This window comes from Nilaparvata lugens, chromosome 7, assembly GCF_014356525.2.
Source record: "Nilaparvata lugens isolate BPH chromosome 7, ASM1435652v1, whole genome shotgun sequence".
In the NCBI taxonomy this organism is placed as follows: domain Eukaryota; kingdom Metazoa; phylum Arthropoda; class Insecta; order Hemiptera; family Delphacidae; genus Nilaparvata; species Nilaparvata lugens.
The window spans coordinates 22,733,033-22,758,425 of record NC_052510.1 but is presented as its reverse complement, the minus strand read 5'-3'; the positions used below and the strand labels follow the sequence as shown (position 1 = coordinate 22,758,425).

The following is a 25,393-nucleotide window of genomic DNA, read 5'->3' as shown; positions in this document are numbered from 1 at the left end:
TTGCAATCAGATGGTGTGCAATGTGAAAAAACACCTGATCACGTGGCTAATTATTAGGTAGCATGGAATTAATATTAATGTATAGAATATTAGCTAGCATGTAAAGAGCATAAATAAAAACCAAATAAAAATAATTAATGTATTCAGGAAATAAGAGGTACCAGGCGCATGAATACAGAATAAAATTTGCATGCACCAATAGTAAAACGGCAGTTAATAGGCGGCAACTGTAGGCCAATTCAAAAATATTTCTATATATTTATATAAATGTACTAGATTTTGTGTTAAAACTTTGTATAGTCTATGTTATCGATATGGCTCGAATGCAAAGAAATGATTAATCATACAATCTAAGCAATATTTTGGCATTTTTTGTAAGATCTATTTGACCCTAAATGGCGGAGGACTAAGATATTCAAATTTTATGCTAATTTGAAAGTCGGAAATAGGATCTGTAAAACTTGAGAAAGGAGAACCAGCACTCGCCAACCAAATGCCACCGAGAGAGGACCCCAAATATTGTAGAGCGTAGTACCTTGATAATGATTTTGTAAAAGTTAAAGTTAAATTAAATTATTAAATTTCTTAAAAGACTTCGTGATGCTATTGTGAAGCAGAAGTCATTTTCATTTTTTAAATAAATTTATAACCCCTTGGAGGAGACGATTCCGGCTACCATATTCCCGGACCACATGGAGTTGGATCGACATCGGCGGCTTACAAGAAGATTTTCGACACGTGAGTGATTAATATTGAATTAGTGATGGGCGCCCTAGTGCTTCGAATTAATCTGATGATCAAAGCTAGCTCGCCGAAAGGGTTTTTATTATAAATTAAGAAATTAATAAGAGTAATACTTGCGCAAGTAAAATTAGTATTAAAGGTATTTTATTGAAAGAAAAATATAGATCAATATTTCAGGAATTTCTATTAAATCAAAGAAGTACAAAATCTAGGCTATTAAAACATATGCATATGATATTTAATTTTTGCAATATAATTTGCGATAGTTTATTATAGCTCTAATTCACTAGATGAATGGCTCTACCTATTCCGTCAGGTGCCGAATCTTGCACCCTGAGATAAAAATATATATTCGATATGAAGAAATCTACTAAGTACTAGAGATTTTAATATATATATTTGGATTATTAGTGGCTAATTTATCAAGCTGATCTTAAAGCACACATTTTTAATTGAATTATCCAAGTCGACAAGTATTAGCAAGCGCATATCGCAGCTACATGCAACAGAATGCATATGATTTTAAGATAAAGGCGCATGGTAATGATTCGTGCCATAAATCTAGAATATAAAGTTTAGCCTGTGATATTTTTATTGATTTCAATTATTGTTCTATTTTTATATTATATTTTTATCGCTCTATATATATTTTTTGCCTCGATTTATTTTTTGCATTATTTGTGTAATATATGTATGAAACGTTTATGGTGTGCAATTTATTTATTATTCCTCAACACTATTGTATAAGTATCATATTTATATATATTTATTTTTTATTGAATTACAAGAGTTATAGGAGAAGCCCATACCTAGGCCTATCAAGATTTTTTAAGACTGAATACTATTAGAAAACCACTACCTATTTATATAATTATATCAAATCTCATGCTTTACCGACTGATGCCAAGCAGGAGGCTAATCGTTATTTAAATATAAAGAATAACGTGACATAGTATGAAGCGGTGCCCAACTGTCCATACTATGAGCACGAACACTATGAGAGTCATGATGAATCCACTGGATTTTATGAAGCTTTACCCGTAATATGATCACTACAAGAGATTCTTAATAAATCCACTACACTTTTGATTGATTTTAACGACTGTACCATCAATCTCAGTATCCGACAGCTCGCTTATAACTTGAGCACTTTCTATTCTGTTGCAAAGGTACCTCATTTATCATCCACAACCCATAGCAACACTTACAATTCGTTTTATCATGGCCAATTTCTCCACCCATTACCTGACATCTCCTCGTAGTTGGTACATTTCACTTTCTTTACGATGCGGCAAGTCATAACCGTTTCCCCAGTAATCTTTCAAATCTTTCTTCACCGTGTGACAGATTGCGATTCGTGTTGTTCATCCTTCAGAACGATGTAGGTACACGTCGTAATTGGCAAAATGTCACTCATCCAATATGTCCTTTTACGAGAAACTGTTCGGTTTTGGCGTTCCGAGAATTGACTTCCTATTTACTCTCATCAACTTCCTTATTGATCCCTTAATACGATATCTGTTGATCCGATAGATTTCCACTTATTCCGCTAATATTTTTGAAACAAGATGATCTTAGAGTAATCTGAGCTGAATTTTCAAAATGTAAATGGGAAATTTGTAGGCTTGAATATATTTTAGATTGCCAATGAGCTCAGTTATTTTAAAATTAGGGTTGACATTTCTTCAGCAAAGGAATCGTGGTGTAACTCATGTTCAATTGTATAAGAATTTAGTATTCTATTTAGTAAACCTGATGATTAAGATTCAGCCTACCTCTTGATTTTTATCTATTGCTCCAGAATGGAGCAATAATAAAATGCAATCGGCAAATGATAGCTCGTTATTGTTTGTTCGCACTTCTATGAACACTCATGAAGAGTAACGAAGTGTACTTGAAAAATTAGTAGTGATTGATGCGTTTGAAGGAATAGATCTCTCAGTTGACATTCTCTAATGGAATTGGAGAGTAGTGATCCGTGGTCAGACTGCTCGCTTTGTGGGCCTATTTCAATTGAATTAATATATTATTCTTATGGAAGAAGATGCGTTATCATTGTTCTTATGTTGGTTCATGTATGGGTAACAGGGTAAGATTTGTAGCAGCTTGACTCTCAGCACAGTATCTCCTGATCCCCCCTCCTCTCCTCTCTCAACAACTATTTTGCTGGAGAAAGTTGTGAGGTGTAGTTAAATGACGGCAAAACAGTTCGCAAAACGCCTTGGGCAACTTTAGTTTTAGTTCCAAGTTATTAGCTTATGCAAAGCATTCTCATGTTTGGCACACGACATTCAGATTAGTCAGGAACGTTTTGTGCACTTCAGAGCTCTATCAACCTCTTATAACAGTTCTCTTTTTATTTGAATTACATGAGATAATTGTAAATAGATAGTAGGTGGTTATTAATCAAAAGTTAAGAAGATGAAAATTGATATGAATTTTGATCTCCCAGTTTAACGAGAGTAGCGAGTTCTTACGGATGATTGGAGCCACGAGTCGTCCGTTTGTAGTTTGTTCGACGATTACTTTCTATTACTTTTATTGATCAACCTCAAATTCTCAACACATATTCCTTCGAGTCATTCTACAGATAACGATAGTTGGCCAACGAAATTGACTCACTTCTTCATCTTTTTTAAGGATTTGACAGGATAAAATTGGAAGTGCACAAGTAAAAAATCTGTAGTGACTTATCATTGAGCTGACTGCTGATTCTTGTTTTGGGAGTTTAATACACTGTCTGTCAATTCGCCGACTTGTGATTTGAGCTGTCTGTTAGGCCTACCCATACTGAGGCCCATGCACCAACTCGGTTTATCGGAGAAAGAATGAAACCAGTGCTCGTTTTAACCCAGAATGAAACATATTATAATTAATGCAACTCTATTTTCATGTAATCGTGGATTAGCGGTGAACTTAGATGGTGCAAATGGATCAGAGAGTTTACCAAAACGGAGTAAACTATTTAAAGTTCTACAAGTGCGGATTTCAAAATCAGTTCATGAGCGAGTTCTGCAAACCGAGGGGCTTACTAGTAATGTCTTAAATTCATTCATCTCATTATTGGGAAGCTCTACAACATTTTTTAATTATAAGAGTGAATTTTAAAGGATTCAATAACTATTCTATCCAACCTTCTCGATGTACGAGTCTACTTGAAGTAATAGTTTACCATTTTCCTCAAGAATTCTTGCATTCTTGGTTATACAGCGAGATGTAACAACAACCTTCAGGAATCTTCACTAGTACGATAATGAAAAAGAAAATAATGCGACTTTACACTTCAAACGGTTTTCCTATTTGAATAGGAATAAAATCAATATATATGTTTGCGGACAATCCCTTGTAAACATCAACATAATATAGATCTCTATTCCATGTAACATTTTATTACAAAACCTTCAGTCAATATTACTACTACATTGTCATTTATCTTGAATATTGTGAGCCATTAACAGATTTCAAAATTCTAATGGAATTCTGTGGAGGTGGATTTTGTGAAAGCTGAAGTTATATGCAGAAATATTGAATAATCACCAGTCATTAACATTCCTTCCTGTAAATGAGTGTTTGATTTGTAAGAAACATGTAACTTTGTAAACATGAGCTCAACGATTACTAGAAATCATCATTAGCTTGTGAACACTATTTATAATGCATTGATTTTCTTATAGGTCAGTATACCCTGAAGCGTTTTGTAGTAGATAAACCGACAGATAGTCCGAGAATCCAGCCTAGCTTATATTGATATATCATGATTATTAATATTTGATATTATTTGTTTCTTAGACCAACTCGTTGACCCAACTATGTCAAAATAGTCTGAAGCCCTGGTTGTATTTACCAGTCCGAGTCAAGAAAATACAAATCAAATGCTATGGATGTATGGACTTACCTATGCAAGTTTAAACAATAGGCTAATAGGCATCATTGGAATTGTTGGTGGGCTCGAAGACCTTTGACAACTTGGCAATTAGTAGCTTATTTTTTCGGGTCTGAGGGCTGAACTATGAGAGGCGCATAATAAAACATGTTTTCTATAAATTGGAATGTATTGAATATTTTCAATTCAAACAAGTCACCACACGCTTTAGGATTTGAGAATTTTTGATAAATTCTAAGGCATCAAGCAACGAAAATATAAGTTTAATCATTTCCCCGGTTTCGATTTCAGGATCTAAGGAACTGAAATTTCAGATATCAAGATTAAAGTTGTGTTCTCTCACAATACATCAGATTCAAAAGAGCTTAATACTCGTATTATCCTTATCGTCACCGGTTGAATCACTGGTTAGTAGGTACCTACTCATGTGGTGATGAAATAATATTGAGCCCCATAAGTTGTAATAGCTAACGCGTTGTGTCATAAGTTCCATATTGATTCTTATAGTTGAAAGCAAGCAGCCTGATCAGTTAAGCTTGTTTTGTAACCTTGCTCACGTGAACTGAATGTAAAATTAATATACTCAATAAGGAAGAGAATGCTTAGAAAGTTAGTTGACAATCGTGCTGGGTATAGCAGCAGGTCCCAGAAAGAATCTGGGGTCATAGACATTGTGACCTTTATGACATTATTTAGTTTATCAATTTAATAGGTGCCTTAAAACTCCAACAGCCTCTACTTGAATGCTCACATAAACTTTGTGCCAACCTTAATTTGTCAAAATAGATATAAATCTATACCTTGTATAGTTTCAAATTTTATATCTCATTACACACTTCATTGACCCCATTACTGATGTAATCATCGCCTCTAGTGATGAATCACGTCAACTGGTTCCATTCAACAAGTTCATCGAGTTCTGTTTATTAAACTGAAACTGGTTGCTTCTGATCATTATCCGAATTCCATTTCATTCATTTATTTTTCTTGTCTGTTTGAACAAGTTTTAATAATCTGGAGTTGGAGAAGAAAATATTGAATCAAGCTGTTCTCCGAACTGGTTGGGTACATTTCTTTTGTATAATCTTGTCTTTAGAGGAATAAAAATTTCTGAGCCATTTAGTGAGAAAAACTTATCATCAGCTATTAATTTGTGACGGTACGCACCGATACGCATCTCTGAGAGCGAGAGGGTGAGCGTGAGAGAAAGAAAATGGGGGGAAAACTATTAAATTAATCGTTAATCGTTAATCGTAGAACATCGTTATAACTAAAGCGACAATATCAATTTTTGTTGAGATTGTCATCGTGCGTGGTTTTATTTTTATTTTTTTTAAGTAGTGGCTATCTTTAAACCTACTCGCATCTCCTATATAGTGAATAATCTCATTTTTTATTGAAAATATGAGAAAAATACTCAACTAAAATCTTTAAAATTTCTCTAAGAACGAGTTTTGAGGAGATATATAATTATTTTGGGGTAGGACCCTCGTACCCGGATCCCCTCTCCAGAACCTCCGAACCTAGTTTGGCTGGCTCCAAACTTACAGATCAAAATCTGCGATCAAAATTACGTTTTAATAATCTAGCTTCAGAGCTGGACCTCATTTTATTATGTGAATAATTTGAATTAAATATGTGTTTTAGTTATGTCGTTCAAGAATAACAACAGAAATTAATACAGGAGGGAACATTTTTGTTATTTTATCATGCTTATTCAGGTCAGGTTACTTATTCTTGGTTACCTGCTGCTATGTTGTTGTTTGTTAACAAGAGCAATTTGACTGCCAATTAGAAAGAGATGCGAAGAAAATTAGATTCGCCGTCAACAGTCGGTCCAATCGTGAGAACAAAAGTGAAAGTGTATAGCAAGCTCACAAGAAGAAGTTATAGAGGAGTGACATACAGGCACAATATAGTACTCTTTATCGAACAATTTTGTCAACTCTAATAGAGAAATAATCAATGTAGGTAATGGATTGAGATAATGTCTTGATTCTAATGTGAGGAACTACCTAAAACATTGAAAAAGGTAAAAATTGATAGGATAAGCATCAGTTCATGACATTCTCTTCTCTCCATCTTCACACTACTTATTAGGGGAATGAATTACAAATATCAGAGTACTTGCTTCTCCATAATAAGCGGTTAGCACCAAAAATGTTCCTGAAGAAAACACAGTTATTAAATTTATTAAACCAGATTCCTTACGATTCTTTTGGATTTTCAAAGAGTGGTTACTCTTAGTAATTTGTAGTTGAGAAAACATTATTTCATTGTATTACCAGGTGGAATTGAATTGTAGATGGGACAATCTATGATATTTACGAAATCTCTTGTGAATCGAATATTCATGTGTACTGGAAAAAATTTACTTCACTAGTGATTGTTCTTTTCTATCTGAGAGTTCAGAAATATATTTTAATATAATTATGATTAGATTTCTATAATCAATATTGATGAATCAAGCAACAACTAATGTTATGAGTGAGAGATCTGTGATTCAATTTGAAAATTTATTCATCCATTCTTCTCATCCTGTACAATTATTATTATACTTGAGCCCAGTTTCTAAGACACATATTAAATCCAATCAACCATTAAACCTATTGATTCGATATAGATTCAATGGTCCATTTAATAAGTGCCCCAGAAACCGGAAATTGGGGTAAAGTTATCTTTCCAAAACTATCCTATCAATTTATACATATCCCACGATATCCCCCTTATCCTATACTATTAAACGAGCAATTTTTGTTTAAATGTTTAGATGTTTATAGGTTTGTATTTTACCGGATCTCAAAAACGCTCTAACGATTCTCACGAAATTCAGAACATAGTAGGTTTATAATATAAAAATTCGATTGCACTAGGTCTCATCCCTGGGGAAACTCGCTGAAGGACATTAAAAGGATAATTATTATTCATCCTTGGAAAAACAGCTGATAATAATTATTTCGTCGTCTGTTGATGATGGAAGTGAGTGAGTGAGTTCATGTGTGTGGGACTGTCAAAATTATGACTCAGCTGTTGAACTTTTGTAATCATTCAATCAGGTACTTAGTGCCGGTTGCAAAAAAGGCGGGTTATTTTTAATCCTGATTAATTCCAGTAGAACCATCTTTTTGAAATGGTCTTCTCTGATTTGGTTAACGTAAAATTATTCAGGATTAAAATTCAACCGGCTTTTGTGCAACCGGGCCTTTGTGAGGGAAATTTTTGCATTCCTCTGGGAATTAATCTCAATTCACTGTGATTAGATAGAACATTTCTGTATGAAATATGAATTTTATGATATAATAATCCGCAAATACGTTGCTTTCTCTAAAGAAAACCTGCGATAATACTGTCGGGGAAAGACATTTTAGGATATGATTATCCATTATGTTAAGGTTAGTAGAAACAATAATAATGATTTGAAGAATTATATAAACGATTTGTTTTTCTTATTTAAAGATTTCAAAACACTGATTTCTTGAGATTCAACAAAAAGTAACAAACTTTAAATGTTGAATTGATAACCTTTCAAACATTATAATTACAGTGACTGTATTATCAGTACTACAGTACATGATGATTATCATGATCTTCTCCACAAACGGAGGAGACCATCTCCTCATTCAGAGACTATTTAACGGACTGATAATAATAGATAATGATAAAAAAATGGTTGATAATGGGATGGGGATGGTAATGAATATTATTATAATTATATATCTTATATTATTGTAAAAGAGTGTCCTGCACTCAATCCCTGATGCGATAGGCTTTGAAGGAAGAGCAAAAAATACTCAGAGAACAAAGGAACTGAAGTTTAGCTTATGGCTAGAAGCCAACATAAAAACATGATTTGCTTGCTTGCTTCTCAACTTTTAGCCTAGCAATGTGCATTGGTGAAGGCTTGTTCGAACCACAATGGCCACAATAGTTTCACAATCAGCTTGTAAATATTTATCCTTAAGGCAAAGCTGAGCGTGAGCTGATTATCTCAAGTCTTTTCTCTGATAAAAAAGGAAGGATAAGAGGAAGAAGAGTTAAAACAAGAAAAAGAGATAAGTAATAGAGATAGTAGAAATCGTGAGAAAACCGTTCAAATGCTACATTGAAGCAAATGAAGTGGATTGGTACACACATCGACATGTGTGTTTCAGAAATTACTTCTTTTAATAAGTTTGGGAAATTCAATTGTTTCAGTGAAAAGAAAATGTAGGTATTTGGTTGGGGATGATGCCCACAAGCATGTGCTTGCGAGGTATAATGATGATATGATTTGATTCACAGTTTTAGGTGTATAACTAATCACTGAGAAGTGATCTTCAAGATCATTGAGTTAATTGACTGAAATTTTCCCTTCGCAGTCACCATTCTAATTTGAGTTCCGAGAACACGTCACTTGTAAAATATGAGCTACTACATATGTTTATAATCACTAGGGCAATTTTTCTCTCCAATTGAAATAGCGTTGTACACGAACATTATTGTTGGAAAGGACGAAATATTGCTACGACAATATTATAGTCGATTTAAATCGCAGTAAGAACAGTACTATAATGTCTTATTCAGTGTAGGCGAAGATTAATTAAATGAGAAATAAGAAGAGAAGAATAACAATGAAAAAGATATCGTATTAGAGCTCATGTTAGAGATTGAGAATGTGGTTACTCATGAACTGGAGCAGTTCAAAGCTCAAATAAAACTTTGAACTCTGAATACTATAATAACTATGTTGAGAGTTTTATAGAGAGCACTCAACACAGTTTCTCAAAGCTAAAACTTTAAACCGTTTTTAAATTGGCATTAATTTTTAGAGCAACTCTCAGGCAATACGAGTATTTAGAGCTACCCGCTACCCCTGAATAGCAAAGCAATAAAAGACAAGAGTAATGTGTTCAATGAAGCAGATAATAGGTACCCACTTGAGAGTTTAAGATTTTTATTACAGAATTGAAATACTAACCTATCACCCAGTCTCAATGGGATTGAAGGATTTCAGAGTTCTGTACTGAAGTTGACTTCTCAGACGTACCTCGTCTTTTTATTCGTGAAGGTTACTTTTATAATCCTCTTTTTTGTGCAAAGTACAATAGGTAGGTACTCTTCTTTTCTCTTGACCTTGAAACACGGTTGCCGGCTCTATGAAACGTTTCGCTTTTTTGTGCAGATTCTCTCCTCACCCAATTCATTGTACAATACTTTCCCTGTCGTTGTTATCCATGAGATTATTGTCATCTACTTTCAAAATATTGAACTTACTAAAGTAGTGAGCTTCAGCTAGTTTGCATTATCAACTTCATTTAAATGCTTGTAAAACGAATCAAAAGAATGTACTTTTATCAAAAAGATCATGAACTTCAATGTTTGCAAAAAGATACGAGTTCCAAACTTCTACAACAATGACCTGATCTTATTTATCAAGTGTAGTTGGATGAATGAAATCTTCAATATCTCAATTGAGATGTTGCAGCAATCAATGAGGAATCCTCAACACAGATTCCAATAATGTATTCGTGTAGGTAGAAGCCATCTATAGGATATAAATTAAAAAAAAATTATTAATATATATAAATGTCATTGAATTGCAAGCTTTTAAGTTTACATTGTGATAAATAAAATTATTTTTCCTTCTCACTTTCGTTCTGTGAATTTTTTAAAATTTCCTGTTATTCTGGGTCACTCTTTATCTTGGTTTCGATAGCTTTTTCTCGTATTTTCAGAACAACATGAAGCCTATCATTCAGTTCAATTTCGTCTCAACCAAAATCAAACCCTGACCGAACTTGAGACTTAGTTATTGATGAAGGAAATGCGTAATTCTATAACTACTGCAGTCGCAGGACGGCCATGTCGACTTGTCTCATCAGACGAGAGGTTATCGTCTTCTTAGTTTTTTCTCATATTTTCAAACCAACGTGAAGCCTATTATTGAGTTGAATTTTGTCTTAACCAAAATCAAACTCTGACCGAACTTGAGGCTAAGTTATTGATGAAGGAAATGCGTCATAACAACTGCAGTCACAGAACGGCCATGTCGACTTGTCTCATCAGAGAAGAGGTTATCGACTTCTTAGTTTGATCGTTTTTCTCATATTTTCAAAACAACATGGAATCCATTATTCTGATGAATTTTGATTCAACCTAAACTCAAACTCTGACCGAACTTCAGGCTAAGTTATTGATGAAGGAAATGCGTCATTCTATAACAACTGCAGTCGCAGAACGGCCATGTCGACTTTTCTCATCAGAGCAGAGGTTATCGACTCCTTCAAGTACGACGACTGCTGCTGTAACATAGGAGACCGTCTACAAGCAGCATACATAATACCCTTGGCCCTAATCCCGGTCCAACAATGGTGAGCAGATCCCACATTCTAGATAATAATAACGCCGCTGCAATCTATAGGCTACAAGAATAGTAATATGGATGTAACGCTGATGCTTTTGTTCAAGCTTGAGGTATTTTGCGCTCCTCTGGGGCATCAGACTTCAATCTCATCCTAACAATTCAATTATTCTGGAGAGGGTCACAGGATGTACCCCAAGTTCGATTAATTAGATACATTAATTATCGCGATGAAATTAAAGTGATTTTCCGGTGTAGGGGACGTGGTATGGATTTTTTTATTTTTGTTGCTTATTTATACGAGTGGGCTACATATCATTAAAATTATTGGAAAAAATAAGTGAACACTCAACACTATTTCTTTCTAGAATTGCCAACTGTCTCTAGAAGAATGAGCTGCAGTTTACAGTGATTTACAGTAAAAAAGCATCAACTTTATTTCTCTCTTTGATGACGACTTTTAATCAATAGTTCCATAATTATTTATACAGCAATTAGTCAAAAACGAAAAATATATCATTGTGTTTCAATTATTTCAGTAGCCCTAAGAATAAAAATGAATAATTAATAATTACAATACCAATACAATCTAAATTGAATCTTATTTATGAGAGATCCCAAATATTGTTGACCATTGAATCCTATTTTAAATATTGGGGATAAAGCTCAAAAATATCCGCTTCTGATCCTTCTTTTCATGGCCATTCTTATATTTCCGAAAAAGTTATTACAGCTAATAGTATAAAATTGTGAACATAAGCTGAACGTTAACAAATTCAATGATGTATGAGTTATCATGGAATTATGGCCGGATTTACAAAATCCTTGTCACCTACTGATTTGTATCCTTGTCACCACCTAGACTATTTTTCAAATAATTGTAGGGAAATTTATATGAATTTAATCCTCTATTGTAGAATATTTCAATAGATTTTATTTTTAAATTCAGATGCCCTCTCTTCAATTACTGTACAGTGAGAGAGCAGTTAACTGAGAGTAATGAGATGAGTCATTTGGAGATGAAGATCAACTGGTTATTTTTATGCAGCGATTACTGTACTTGTGATTCCCGGAAAGAACAGAAGGTCGTCAGTTTTTCAAAGAGTTAACTGTATTATTTCAAACGGGATTTATAATAACACTGATAACATGATAACAATTATCGAGAAACTTACAACGGTGTTTTAACCATATCATCACTTCACGTTAGCATTTAGCAATTTACGATAGCATTTAACGTTAGCATTTTTTGTGAGTAGCGGTAACTATTGAAACATTGAATTATCTTTCTGACATTCAATTCGCCGACAGCCGATACCTCTGTGGTAATATTCAAATTGGAAGAATATTATTAATTCAGAGAGCAATATTAAAATATGAGTCATCATTACTTTTTCTGTATTCAAGGAGATGATAGAAATTGTTTGATATGTATACCGATTGAGATAATTAATAAACTGTTTCTAAAATATTAACTTTGTCCAAAACCAACTGGTACATCAAAGTGTCAGTTACTTCCAGGTACTGCGTTTTCTATAGAAAACGTTTACTATCCACATGAAAGCATTATATGGAATTGGAAAAATTGAATGGGAATGATTTGAAATGAAAAAGGATGAGATTACAAGACCAAAGAAAGCAAATTTATTGCACTCAAGAAAAATATTTATCTATTGTACCTTGTCTGTCTTGGGAGATATGACGAGATGAAACAATTATTATTATTATTATCCGGAAAAATGGTTCCACAAAAATTATCTTCTTCAGATTCAACTCCATCAAATTCATCTTAACGCATAAACATCAGCTATTCAATTCTGTTGTCAATATTCGCAGTTACAAAACTCTTCACGTCAGGATTTTCGTTCAAAATTTATGATTACCGGTACGACAGTCGTTCTCAGTTTATGCTTTATGGCGATTTTGAATACGAGAATGCTGCAGTCATTCTTTGAACTGCACTTCGCCAATGCTTTGCCATCTTCTCTCTTTTTCGCTCCCGTTGTGTTCTCGTTCTTACGCAATGAATGCGGCAAACACAGGAGAACAACACTCTCTCTTTCAAAAAGAAGCGAAGCCTTCTTGGCATGACTTGGCCTAAACCGCCCGACACACCCGCTTTCTTCTGTTCGTGAATATTCTCTCAGTTCACCAATTCTAATAACCATAATTGTCTGCCTTCGACATTTAAAAAGAACGCGAAAATGTTTCTCGTGCGTGGAATGGTGGAAATTTGAAGTGTGGATACATTTATAGTATAATAATCAGTACATATGAATGTATTATTGTTCGCTTCAGGCCAGTCATGTTACGCCACAAGAGGTTGTGACCTGCTGAACCCTGAACTTTACAGGAGCCGACACAAGTCAGCCACTATATCATTACAAATATTATGGAAAGGTCAGTTATTGAGGAATTGAGTACCAAATTCCTGAGCGTTCGAAAAAATAGTTATTGAACCAAGTTTAAATTGGAATTTAAGACGGATTTTGAAATGGTAGGGTCTACCAAAAACTTTGGGCCTCCTATAGCCTTCACCAAGTAGCATTTGATGAGGGGTATTGTTATCTTAAATTTTTGGAACTCATGGGGGGGTTGTAACCTGGAAAAACCCCCCTTCGCTACGCCACTGTAATATGATGCAGTAATGAATCCCTCTTGAAATAATTTCATTCAAAGATTAGAAGTTTTTTTAACAAATTGGGGTTCAGTTCGGGAGCTCTCTCATTTCAGCATAACAATCCAACAATGAAAACGGGATACTATTTTGAAGATAAAACAGATAGCCTACCTCTTCTGTAATCTAATCTTATAAAACAATGAAAAATCAATCAATTGGAAATTGTGGTCTCATTCTTTGAAGTATACACACGCATTATTTTGAAGAATCAAACTCTGCTCATATTGAACTTCAATGTATGAAAATTACTCGAGTCCAAAGAAAAATTTGTTGCACTAGATTCAAAAATCAAGTAAAGCTGAACTTCCTCTTGAAATAAACTCTATCCAATATTTGGACCTTCTTCATGCTTACGCCAATATCAACGTTTTTTATCACGTATCGATAGGCTTATATCATCCATCGTAATAATTATTGATTTTTTTGTGATTGTAATTTATTCCTTCCATGAATCTATTTTAGAGGATATTGTTTTCAAAGTACACATAGTATAGTAATGGGAGAATTAAGTAAACTAAAAATGAATACATTCACTTTACCCACATTCAAGTTTATTACTCAAAGAATTTTCATTATGTTTCCTATTTCCCCAAAATTCAAGATTCGTCAATGCTCTCTATTTTTTAACTGAATATTCTCTACCTGATTTTCTGTTCCTGTTACAACTACTTGTGAAACTAATGAAGAATCTTCATGATGACAATATAATATCGCTTAATACTACTAATAGTGGTAACATTTTGAGATCCATTCTGGCATTCTGGATTTATATTCTGGACATCACTACTTCTCCCAAATGGTACAATATGAAGCTAGGGATGTGAAAATAGTAATTCAATCCATTCTTAACATTACAGTGAGTACATATTAAATTAGGTATACAGTCGCCATAGAATCTATTCAAAATATGAATAATTGTACTTGACCAGATAGACTTGACTTGGCTTGACTTGAATATGTCTGAAAAAGACGAAAACGCAATATATATAATCCATTCGATTTACAACAAGAGTTGCAGATTTACAGAAGACCATCTCTCTATTTTATGGTAAGCATAGTCTTAAGCGTATAACAAGGCTAAAAATTCACAGTAGACCATTTTTTTGCTTCTCGCATCCCCTCCATTATCTCTCCAGTCTTCCTCTCACAAACCTCTGCATCCCATCTCTTTTAGAACATCCTTTACCTCATTACCTGGCTCTTACCTATGCTACTTAGTAGGATATAGTTTCTTTTACATTCATCTGCTCTCTTATTTCTCCATTCCTTACTTTATCCAATAGTGATAGGCCGGCGCAGCTTCTCCAATATATCATTTCGGCGGCAAGCAATTTTTCAGAATGTCTTTAATTCATGATCCATTCCTCGGATCCATACATCAATGTCGGCTCTATCATAGTCTGATATATGTTTGTTTTTGTCTTTCTTGTTCCATAACGTGTTTTATTTCATCTCCATGGATGAACATATCTTTACTCGGGCGTTACAATAAATGAGGATAGTATAGACAATGGAGGTATTTCAAATAATATAAAAAAAGGAAGAAGCATTATCAAATTATCATATTAGTGTTTACAAGTTTGTGTTTCTTGAATGGTTCCAAATTTTCTTAAATAACTCAATATTATTCGTAACAAGTGGTAATTGAGTGAAATTTTTCCAATTAATTTATTAATTCAAACCATCTAAATTCAAAATTTATAGTTTTAATGTTTATTTTGGACTAAAATCTCATAAAAATTGTACACGTGAAATTCTAACCTTATCTTGGACTTTATCACTTATAAATTTGGAAGAAAAATAGCACAAGGACTACCTTATTTTTTTATCTTTCAATGTTATTACATTAGTGTCATTTGCATTGTAAATAAATAAATAAAATAATAAATAAATAACAAAGCATTGCATCCAATTCTGTGAAATGGAACACTAACAGTAGACCACCAAATTAACAGTAGACAAAATTCATTGTTATGATGAATTAGCTCATAACTTTATTATTGGATTTTTTAAATTATGAATGATTTTTGTTGTGGCTACAGTCAGTGGACAACAAGGACAGAAGAATGTGCAGGAAGACCCGTGCAAGGTGAAGAGTCGAGTTGTGGCCGATGCGACGTACTGCGACAGATACTGGGAGTGTGTGAATGGCCAGCCCGAGCTCTACGACTGCCCCAACGGACTCGTCTACGCCGGAAAGAACCGCGGAGTCACCGAGGGCTGTGACTACCCCTGGAGGGCCAACTATTGCGAAGACAAGACGCAAGCAAGTCAGTACAAATCTAACTCAGTACAAATCTAAGTCATTTTTTCTATATTAATCATATTAATAGGTATATAAGTCATATAATCCATACTCAGACGAATAATCAACAAAATAGACCGTTGAATAATAATTTAGGTATAATCAACCAAATTAACAGTTATAAATTGTATAACAGAGAGAATAAACCAGAGAATGATGAAGAAACTAGGTAGAACTAGAAAAATGAACTACTTTATATTCAAAAACGTTATTTACAAACCAATATAAACAGAAGTGATAAATCAGTATCAATTATCAAGTCATTCATAATATTATTTCTTCACAATTTATTTTCAATAACTAATTACGCACTCGCAATCTAAAGAAGTTGGTTATGGTTTAGTTGAACAGCAACTTGTAAACATAACATAGTCTTCGCGTCAATGATTATGTAGTGGATATGATAATGTAGTCCACTTGATTAGCCTATTAACTTGAAATTCTTTCTGTGATGTGTAGTTGTGGAGCTGATATATTGCCTTACCGGTTGATAATCAAATTAAAAAACAAAACAAATTCATCTAGTAACATAAAATTAGTACAATACAAAATATAAAATTGAAGAATTATATTTATAAATGTATCCTAGAAAGCGTATTCTTTAGAATTGCCCGAACAAACAATATAAAGTCAGTTGTTGTAATAATATCACAATTGGTGACCAATATTTATTATCATACATAGAGATTGAATCAGGAAGACTTAGTGACTCAAGGAGGCTAAATTGAACTCAACAGCTTAACCAATAGAACGATATTGAAGTGATGCTTGAGTTCTAGGTATTTTGTAAAATACTGGTAAATCACTCCAAACATCAAGCAATCATTCCAATCGGAGAATCTACCTGGTTATTCCATTATTAATGTTAAATATTCACTTGATTAATTAATCAGTTGTATAGGAGAGAGTTGAATATATTTTTTATATAAAATGTTAAATTGTATTGGTGTGTTGTAGATGGTCCAATAGGCCGAGAACACTGCGACTGGCTGTATGGCATTTTCGGACACGAGACATCATGCACCAGGTATTGGACATGCTGGAATGGAACCGCCACTGAACAGCTCTGCATCGGTGGATTGCTCTACAACGAGAACACTCACTCTTGTGATTGGCCTGAGAACGTCGATGGATGCCAGAAACATCGTGAGTATCTCAGATTCTCTTCATTTTCGAGCTATTTCTCAATGACGCCACTTTATTATATTTATCAATACTGTCTACTGGATAATTTCAATAGGGCTACTTAATTTGTTGATTAATAGAAAATAATTTCATACTACCCTTTTGTTTTCGAATCTTCTCTATATAAAACAGAACAGTTTAGGCGAAGGAAATGCCGAATGGCTTTTCCGAAAATAGGAAAAGCCATTAGGAAAAGCCAATAGGAAAAGCCATAGGAAAAGCCAAGCGAAAACAGAATGGCTTGAAAATGCCGAAACATTTGTTGAAGCATAGTAGTTGTGTTTTATATAGACAATATTTGGAAACAAAAGGGTACTATGGAATTATCTTTCATTAATATTGCTTTTAGAATTATTGTGAAATAACTGGTTGATTGAGAATCCACCAAATATTTTCTAACGGAACCAGAATATTTTTAACTTAAAATTATAAAGTTTGAATTATTGTCATCACATAATTGAGCATTCTTTCAGCAATTTGACATTATTGGACAGTAAGGCATTTCATATTGTGCAATGTGACAAAGAAAGACTGCAAATTCATTAGCCACAAAATCAAATGGAGAAAACCGAGGGTAATAGGAGAGGTTAGCCGACTAGACTAAGGCTTTAGAATCACCACTACTTAGTATTACGTGATAAAAGCAATGATAAAGGTGTGATTGGCCAAAACTAGTCGTGTCTAAGATAAAATAAAAAAAGTACTATATATAGCCTACTCCGTGCAAATATTCTTCAGACTTGGAGGAATTTGCGGCGCAGAGAAATGGAGGGAGATCAGCCAATTGCAGTGATGGATTGAGTCATAGGTGGAAGCGTAGTTGTCAATTTGTCGAATAGAGTCAGTCGAGTCTGTGATTGCAGAGAGGAAACTTCCTAGTAAAATAAGCGCTTGAACACTCACTGGAAATTAGAGAACGCTGGCCGGTACACAACGGCAACATAGCCGCTGTTGTATCCCTGCCGCTGTATGCCTTCTCTGCTGCGCATGTCCATCCCAAGTCCGAAGTTAATTTGAACGGAGTATAGTTAGTCTAAGGCTGGCCACTAACGGTAGGACATGCATGGTAATCATGTACACACACATGTTCATTATGCATTTTGGTCGTCAGCGAGAAAGAGGCTTCTACCATAAAATAAACAACCAATAAGAATGGATAAACCACTGGAAAATTACAAATTATAATGACACAAAAATAATTTAACCTCAAATAGACAGACTGTCTACTAACTTTGACACCAATGTATTGACATGATTGTGTTCACACCTGTTAATCATGCATGTCCTGTCGTTAGTGGCCAGCTTAAGAGAAAATAAAACTAGGGTACCGGTACTAGAAAGTCCAAGTAGGTAACTATAGGTGATGAAAGTTTCTATGGCGTTGTCTATGAATGTTATGGCAATAAAATAATATTTATTTATTTTGATGAATGTTTGTTGTGTTGCAGCGCTGTGTAACGACGATGCGAATGGAAACGTGCCGCTGGGGAAGTCGTGCACCGCTACTGGCAGTGCCAGGGTGGCTACCCGCGACTGCAGCGCTGCCCCGCCATGCTGGTCTTCGACCGTCGCTCGCTGCGGTGTGTCGTCCCCCCCACTGAGGACTGCGAAGTACCCACCACACCCCCTCCAGCACCTGGCGAGGTATGCTACTCAATCATGTTCTCATCAGATTGCTATAATAATAATTGCGAATTGTTATAATTTTTATTACGTACGCCAAAATACAAATTACAAGAGTATATAATAATCACATAATTGAGTAATGATTACTAGAAGTAATTATCAAATTATATTTTATTTTCACTGTTCAATAGTTATTTCAAATATCCAATGAGAGCTATAAATTTGAAAGAGGAGTTACCACATTTTTTTCTCTCCCTATCATTTTGATGGTGAAAAGAATTAAGTGTATAAAGTTATATAAATACTGTAGAAATAAGGACTTCTGCTTATGCTACAACATTAATTGGATATTTGAAATGGCTATTATACAGTATTAATATTTCGGCAGTTGGTTAACTGAAACTTATAACAACATCTTCCATCTAAGAATGATTTGAGATGAAATTTTTTTATTTTTCTCTGTAGAGACGTTCACACTAGACACAGATATGTTGTGGGAATTTCTCCATATTAAGAGAATGAAAAATATCTCTATACTTATAAAAGGCTAAGCCCAGACAGACTGAAATCACACCACAGCCCAAACTATCTTCTCTATACTTATAAAAGGCTAAGCCCAGACAGACTGAAATCACACCACAGCCCAAACTACTGAGCCTAAAAGCTTGAAATTTTGCACGATTGTTTATGGTAGCCTGAAAACATGCACTAAGAAAGGATTTTCAGAAATCTGCCCCCCTGAGGGAGCTGGGGCCCCCCCAAAATTTTGTACTTTTGAACCGCTCATTTCACAGCAAAGTCATGAGGAACTTTTTTGTTCAGCTACGAAGAAAAATTAGATCTATGCAGAAAAATCTCGATCAGGAGCACAGGGGGGTCCAGGAGAGGGAATTTTTCAAAAATTTTGATGTAAAATCACACTACAGCTCAAACTAATTGTCCTACAGACTTGAAACTTTGCACAAATATTCTTCAAACATGCTAGACGCGCACTAAGAACGGATTTTGAGATATTTTGCCTGTAAGGGTTTCAAAGGATGGAAAAGGATCCTATTAAGTAAGGTTATGAACATGGTAAGGTGAGTGCCATATGGAAATGAGATAATTTATTTATTGACATGTGATATTCTAACATATGTTGTAATCATTGGAAATAACAAAATAATATGATAGAAATTCAAAAAAGAACATCTGTTCTGTTATTGCTTTCTACCTGATTCCACTCAACCTCAATAATAATTGTTCTGATAATTGATAAATATGTTAATAATATTATAATTATTGATATAATAAAAGTATTGTTTTGATAATTAATTATTATCATTAATATAATAATAGTATTGTTTTGGTAATCAATAAATATTTTTATTTTCACAAACTCTGTATAATTTATAATGATGAATGTGAAACAGCTGCATCAAAGAAATTATCTCAAAAACATATGTTTAGGAAAACCATAGTTTTGAACTTCGTTTTCCTGATGCAATGTATAAGCCTACACGTGGCATGTATTATTAATTTTTCAGCTAGAAAAGTTTTTTGAGACTGCTAAATAAACGTCTACAGTTTTATCAATGCTGTATCAGCAATATGAAAACGCATGCAGTTAATATGTCTTTAATAAAGGTGTTGATATCTACATGATAATTATTCTCTACCATTTTTATTTAATTAAAATTTCAAAATTATTCAAGCCTTTATACTGTAGAATGATTGACTCACTGTACAGTCAGTCGAAAATTTTAATATTGAAATGAGGGGTATTTTGGCAAGCTGAACAAAAAAGTGAGGTCCTATGCACATTTTTGATATTATTTCTTCAAATGAAAAATGAGTTTTGTGGGTTGTCAAAACTCCCCTTGAAAGAGAACTATTCATTTTATCCTATCTTTTAGTAAAATAACAATGATTTCTGCATTGAATAACATCTATCTTGCCAACAAGAATCGAGCTCTTTGTGAATTTAGATATGACCTACACTTTAGATTTATATCATTCATTACGTCAAGTTTTCATTTTGTCAAGTTTTAAAATAGACCCTTGCGAAGCACGGGTTCTTGCTAGTATACTTATAAATATTTCCTCCATTCCACGTTTATAGAAGAAGATTACTGGTAGGTATTGTGATCGATTAGGCCTACTTTCTCCTACTATACTGTAGGAGATATATACTGTATGGATTATAGAATTTAGAATTAAACACAGAACACAGATTTCATTAGAAAGATTTTCAATGATTATTTAAGCTAGTAGGACCCCCTAATTTTGAGAATGGAAAATTGATTTTCTAAATAGAATTTTCAAAAATGTACCTATTCAATACTTGATTCTCCTTTAGAGTTTTCAACTGAATAATTCTAGATTGAGTACAGTTTACTTATTTTATGGTAACAAGTCAAATATGAAAGTGATAAACTGAGAACTGCTCAGAAATCTCTATTCTTCCCTAATTTCTTACATTATTTGAAGATTATAAGAATTAAAAGTTTGTTAGGAATTCGAATTAAGTTGAAAAATCTGGTGTGGTACACTCACACAACTTTCCTTGCTCATTGAACTGTAAGCCTCATTCTTAAACGAGAATAATTTAGTGGAATAACATAATGACGACTGGCGGAAAAATATTTGCAACTACAATCAGACTACTGTGTGTGTGTATAATTATATATATATAATTGTTTTCAGAGTACTTTTTCCTTTGTGTAAATTGTGAAATTCGATTATTTTTTTAAAAGTCGTCAAAACAGCTGCTCTACAGATGAAATATCTCGACTGTGAGTGTGTTCTTTTTATAAACTGCTCTACCTACCTACCTCATGCACCAGAAGGAGGTTACAAAGTCCATTTCTCAAGGATGGGGTGGACCCCCCATTAGTTTCCCAGGAAAAAGACTCATACCAGAGGATAGAGCTGATGAATAACTATACAGAGTATGAATATGAAAAAAATCGGTCAAGTAATTTTTGAGAAAATCGTGAAAAACATGGTTTTTTGGTAATTATCTGCCATTTTTCTCAAGAATATTACGGAGCTCCTGCAATTTTCCCAAAAATGAGACTCATGTCAGTTGATGAGGCTTATAAATAGCTATCTATGGTATAAATTTGAAGAAAATCGTTGAAGCCGTTTTCGAGAAAACCGTGAAAAACCTGGTTTTTTAGTCATTATCCGCCATTTTTCTCAAGAATATTACGGAGCTCCTGCAATTTTCCCAAAAATGAGACTCATGTCAGTTGATGAGGCTTATAAATAGCTATCTATGGTATAAATTTGAAGAAAATCGTTAGAGCCGTTTTTGAGAAAAACGTGAAAAACATGGTTTTTTAGTAATTATCCGCCATTTATTCCGCCATCTTGAATTTAATTTTATTGAATTTCTTATTGTCGGATCCTTATGGTATAAGGACCTTAAGTTTAAAATTTCAAGTCAATCGGTAAATTAGGAATGGAGTTATCGTGTTCACAGACATACACACACACACATACACACACACACACACACACACACACACCACACAACACACACACACACACACACACACAACACACACACACACACACACACACACACACACACACACACACACACACACACACACACACACACACACACACACACACACACACACACACACACACACACACACATACACACACACACAGACCAACACCCAAAAATCATGTTTTTGGACTCAGGGGACCTTGAAACGTATAGAAAACTTGAAATTAGGGTACCTTAATTTTTTTGGAAAGCAATACTTTCCTTACCTATGGTAATAGGGCAAGGAAAGTAAAAATTAGGGTACCTTAATTTTTTTTGGAAAGCAATACTTTCCTTACCTATGGTAATAGGGCAAGGAAAGTAAAAATGTGGGTTGAGACATTTGTTAGATTGCAACCCAGCGAACGCATAGCCACATATTTTGATTAATATTTTCATATTATCATTGTATATCTGAATTATAATATTGGTGTTCTAGCAATAGAAGTATTCAAAGAAATAAAATTCATCTAATGGAATAAAGCTTCATTTAACTTGACTTGATTGTTGGAGAGACTCAAAACCAATTAATTATTATTAAGAAAAAGTGAATTAGAAATCCTTTCACTTGCAAATCAAGCAAGGGTTTTATTATTTGACTGTTTCGAGAATGCTTTTACAGTTGAACATATTTTGCTGTCAAGATTGAAGAAAACCACATCGTGGACTCATCAGGTATATTCCCAGTGTATTGAATAGATTTTTTCATTAACAATTTGGAATTAATTTTGTTTAATATTTGCAGGAAGAGGACGGTGAACAAAATCTACCAGTTCAGCCACCAAAACCAATCAATGGCAGACAACAACAGAACTACCAACAGCCACCACCCCAACAACAACAGCAACAGCAGCAGCAACAGTCACAACAGCAGTACAGAAGGAGCGAAGACCTACCACCAAACCTGCCCAATCTCCCTCAGGGAGCAATTCCCATCCCTGTCAGGGCGCGAGCCAGGAATTAAAAAGTAACAAGAAAGACTTCTTGGCGATGACTCTGGACTAAAATCATCACAGCATCATTGAATCATCAAGATCATCACCAAATCATCAGTATTTTCAAACTGTAGTATAATGTTAGTTGAATGTATAAAATGTGTAAATTTTCCTATGTTGAACAACTTAATTTACTTGAGTCTCGATTATCAAATTTGAGTTCACTGTCGAATAATCACTTTCAATAAATTGATGAGAGAATTCATTCAAGAGAGACAGAGAGGATGAAAGGTGCAGAAAAAGATAAGGTGCACATTACTCGGTGATTCAATTATAAGATTAATATTGATAGAAAACAAATTTGAAGATAAAACACTTTCTGAAAAATATTTCTGATTCTTCAATTATTCAACTTTAAAACTTAATTGCTTTATTGCACACTTTAACTTTCAGTAAGATAAAATTCAGTCAAGTAAATAATTTTTCATTTATAATGGAGGTTTTAAAGCTATTGTGGCTAATTTCAAATATAAATAGATTAAATAATTACAGATTCAGATTCCATTATTCAGTTTTCTTGAATAACATTAGGTAGTTATCTAATTAAATTGAAATTACTTAGATCACAATTATATGTTAATTCATGTGCAAAGCAAATGATAAATTACATATTTATTTTTTTCTATTTTCATTCAAATTGAAAATGAGTTTAATATATGCGTGTATTTTCCAATTTTCAATAGGCTGTTTTGGAAAAATTGACTCATTTATCACTCACAAAGGATGAAAACACTATTTTTAATACAGAATAATGAATACAATTTTTTGTATTCCTATAAGTATGTAATTTACTTCATCTATTAGTAGTATAGTTTATTTTTATACTGATATAATTGTTAAGTTATAGAATTATAAGTTAGATTAAGAATAAAATAAAAAATGAAACCCCAAAATATGTTGTTTGATTTCTTACCTCTTGATTGCATTTATTTTTACGTTTCATTAATTTTTTTATTATTAATAATGCCGCTACTTTTTATCAAGGCACTTCAAGTAGTTATACCAATCAACTAAAAATATTGTCATGAACATTGCAGTCTCACTATAATAATCAATAGTTGAATCATTTTTTCCCGATCAGACATTGTTGTTGTAATGGAAAGATATCGAATAAAGCCAGAAAATGATAATATCATATTATGAGAAGAGAAAATAAAGTAGATTGCATTAAAAAATTATAATATTGATTCAGGAAAAAATTACGGAGCCACAAACTCCATATTCATTGTACAATCTATATACAATATAACATCAATTGTATAACAAATCTGATTTGATAACCTGATACCTGGGTGTCTTGTTGAAGGCAATTATGATTCAACAGGATAATATAATTACAATTAAATTAACAATATAATTACAATTAAAGCTAACATAATCAGTTGGGACCTTCCTACATTTCCCAAACACAAAAATGATAAATGATTGTGTAGCCTTACGGGAATGAAAAATAAAAAATAGATAATTCATACATTCATAGAACTGGTAGTTCTGTGAACAGTAGATCTATAGTCTTGTAAACGGAGGGGGATTGTTTCTTCTCTTCTCTAATATTTGCTAAAGTTTACTGCTATCAATTCATCTACCGGTATTTGAATCCTCTATTGGTTGGGAGCTTTAAGTGGATTCGTTCATTCAAATGCACAGATTATCATCATTATCTAATTGTCACCTAGTTTAGCAACTAGCAACTACGAGCCAGGAACTTCAATGAAAAATACTAATAAAATTTAACTTCAGGTTTATTGAACTCTAAATAGGTAGAACGAATTAATAAAAGTCAGGTAACATGTCAAATTTTCAAACAGAACAAAGTTAATCAGCAATCGATTCAGGTCAAGAAGACATACTCATTTTTTCCCGATCAGACATTGTTGTTGTAATGGAAAGATATCGAATAAAGCCAGAAAATGATAATATCATATTATGAGAAGAGAAAATAAAGTAGATTGCATTAAAAAATTATAATATTGATTCAGGAAAAAATTACGGAGCCACAAACTCCATATTCATTGTACAATCTATATACAATATAACATCAATGTATAACAAATCTGATTTAATAACCTGATACCTGGGTGTCTTGTTGAAGGC

The 25,393-nt window shown here is 33.5% G+C and overlaps 1 protein-coding gene across 1 annotated transcript in view; it reads left to right on the top strand.

Moving 5' to 3' along the window:
• The window catches only part of LOC111054269 (protein obstructor-E-like), a 31,988-nt gene extending 7,796 nt beyond the window's left edge, over positions 1–24,192 (top strand). The window contains 5 exon segments of the mRNA XM_039432349.1: positions 15,690–15,917; positions 16,910–17,098; positions 18,586–18,633; positions 18,636–18,781; positions 23,050–24,192. Coding sequence (XP_039288283.1) covers positions 15,690–15,917; positions 16,910–17,098; positions 18,586–18,633; positions 18,636–18,781; positions 23,050–23,268 — 830 coding nt within the window. The 3' untranslated portion in view covers positions 23,269–24,192.
• Positions 24,193–25,393: the final 1,201 nt, after the last annotated feature.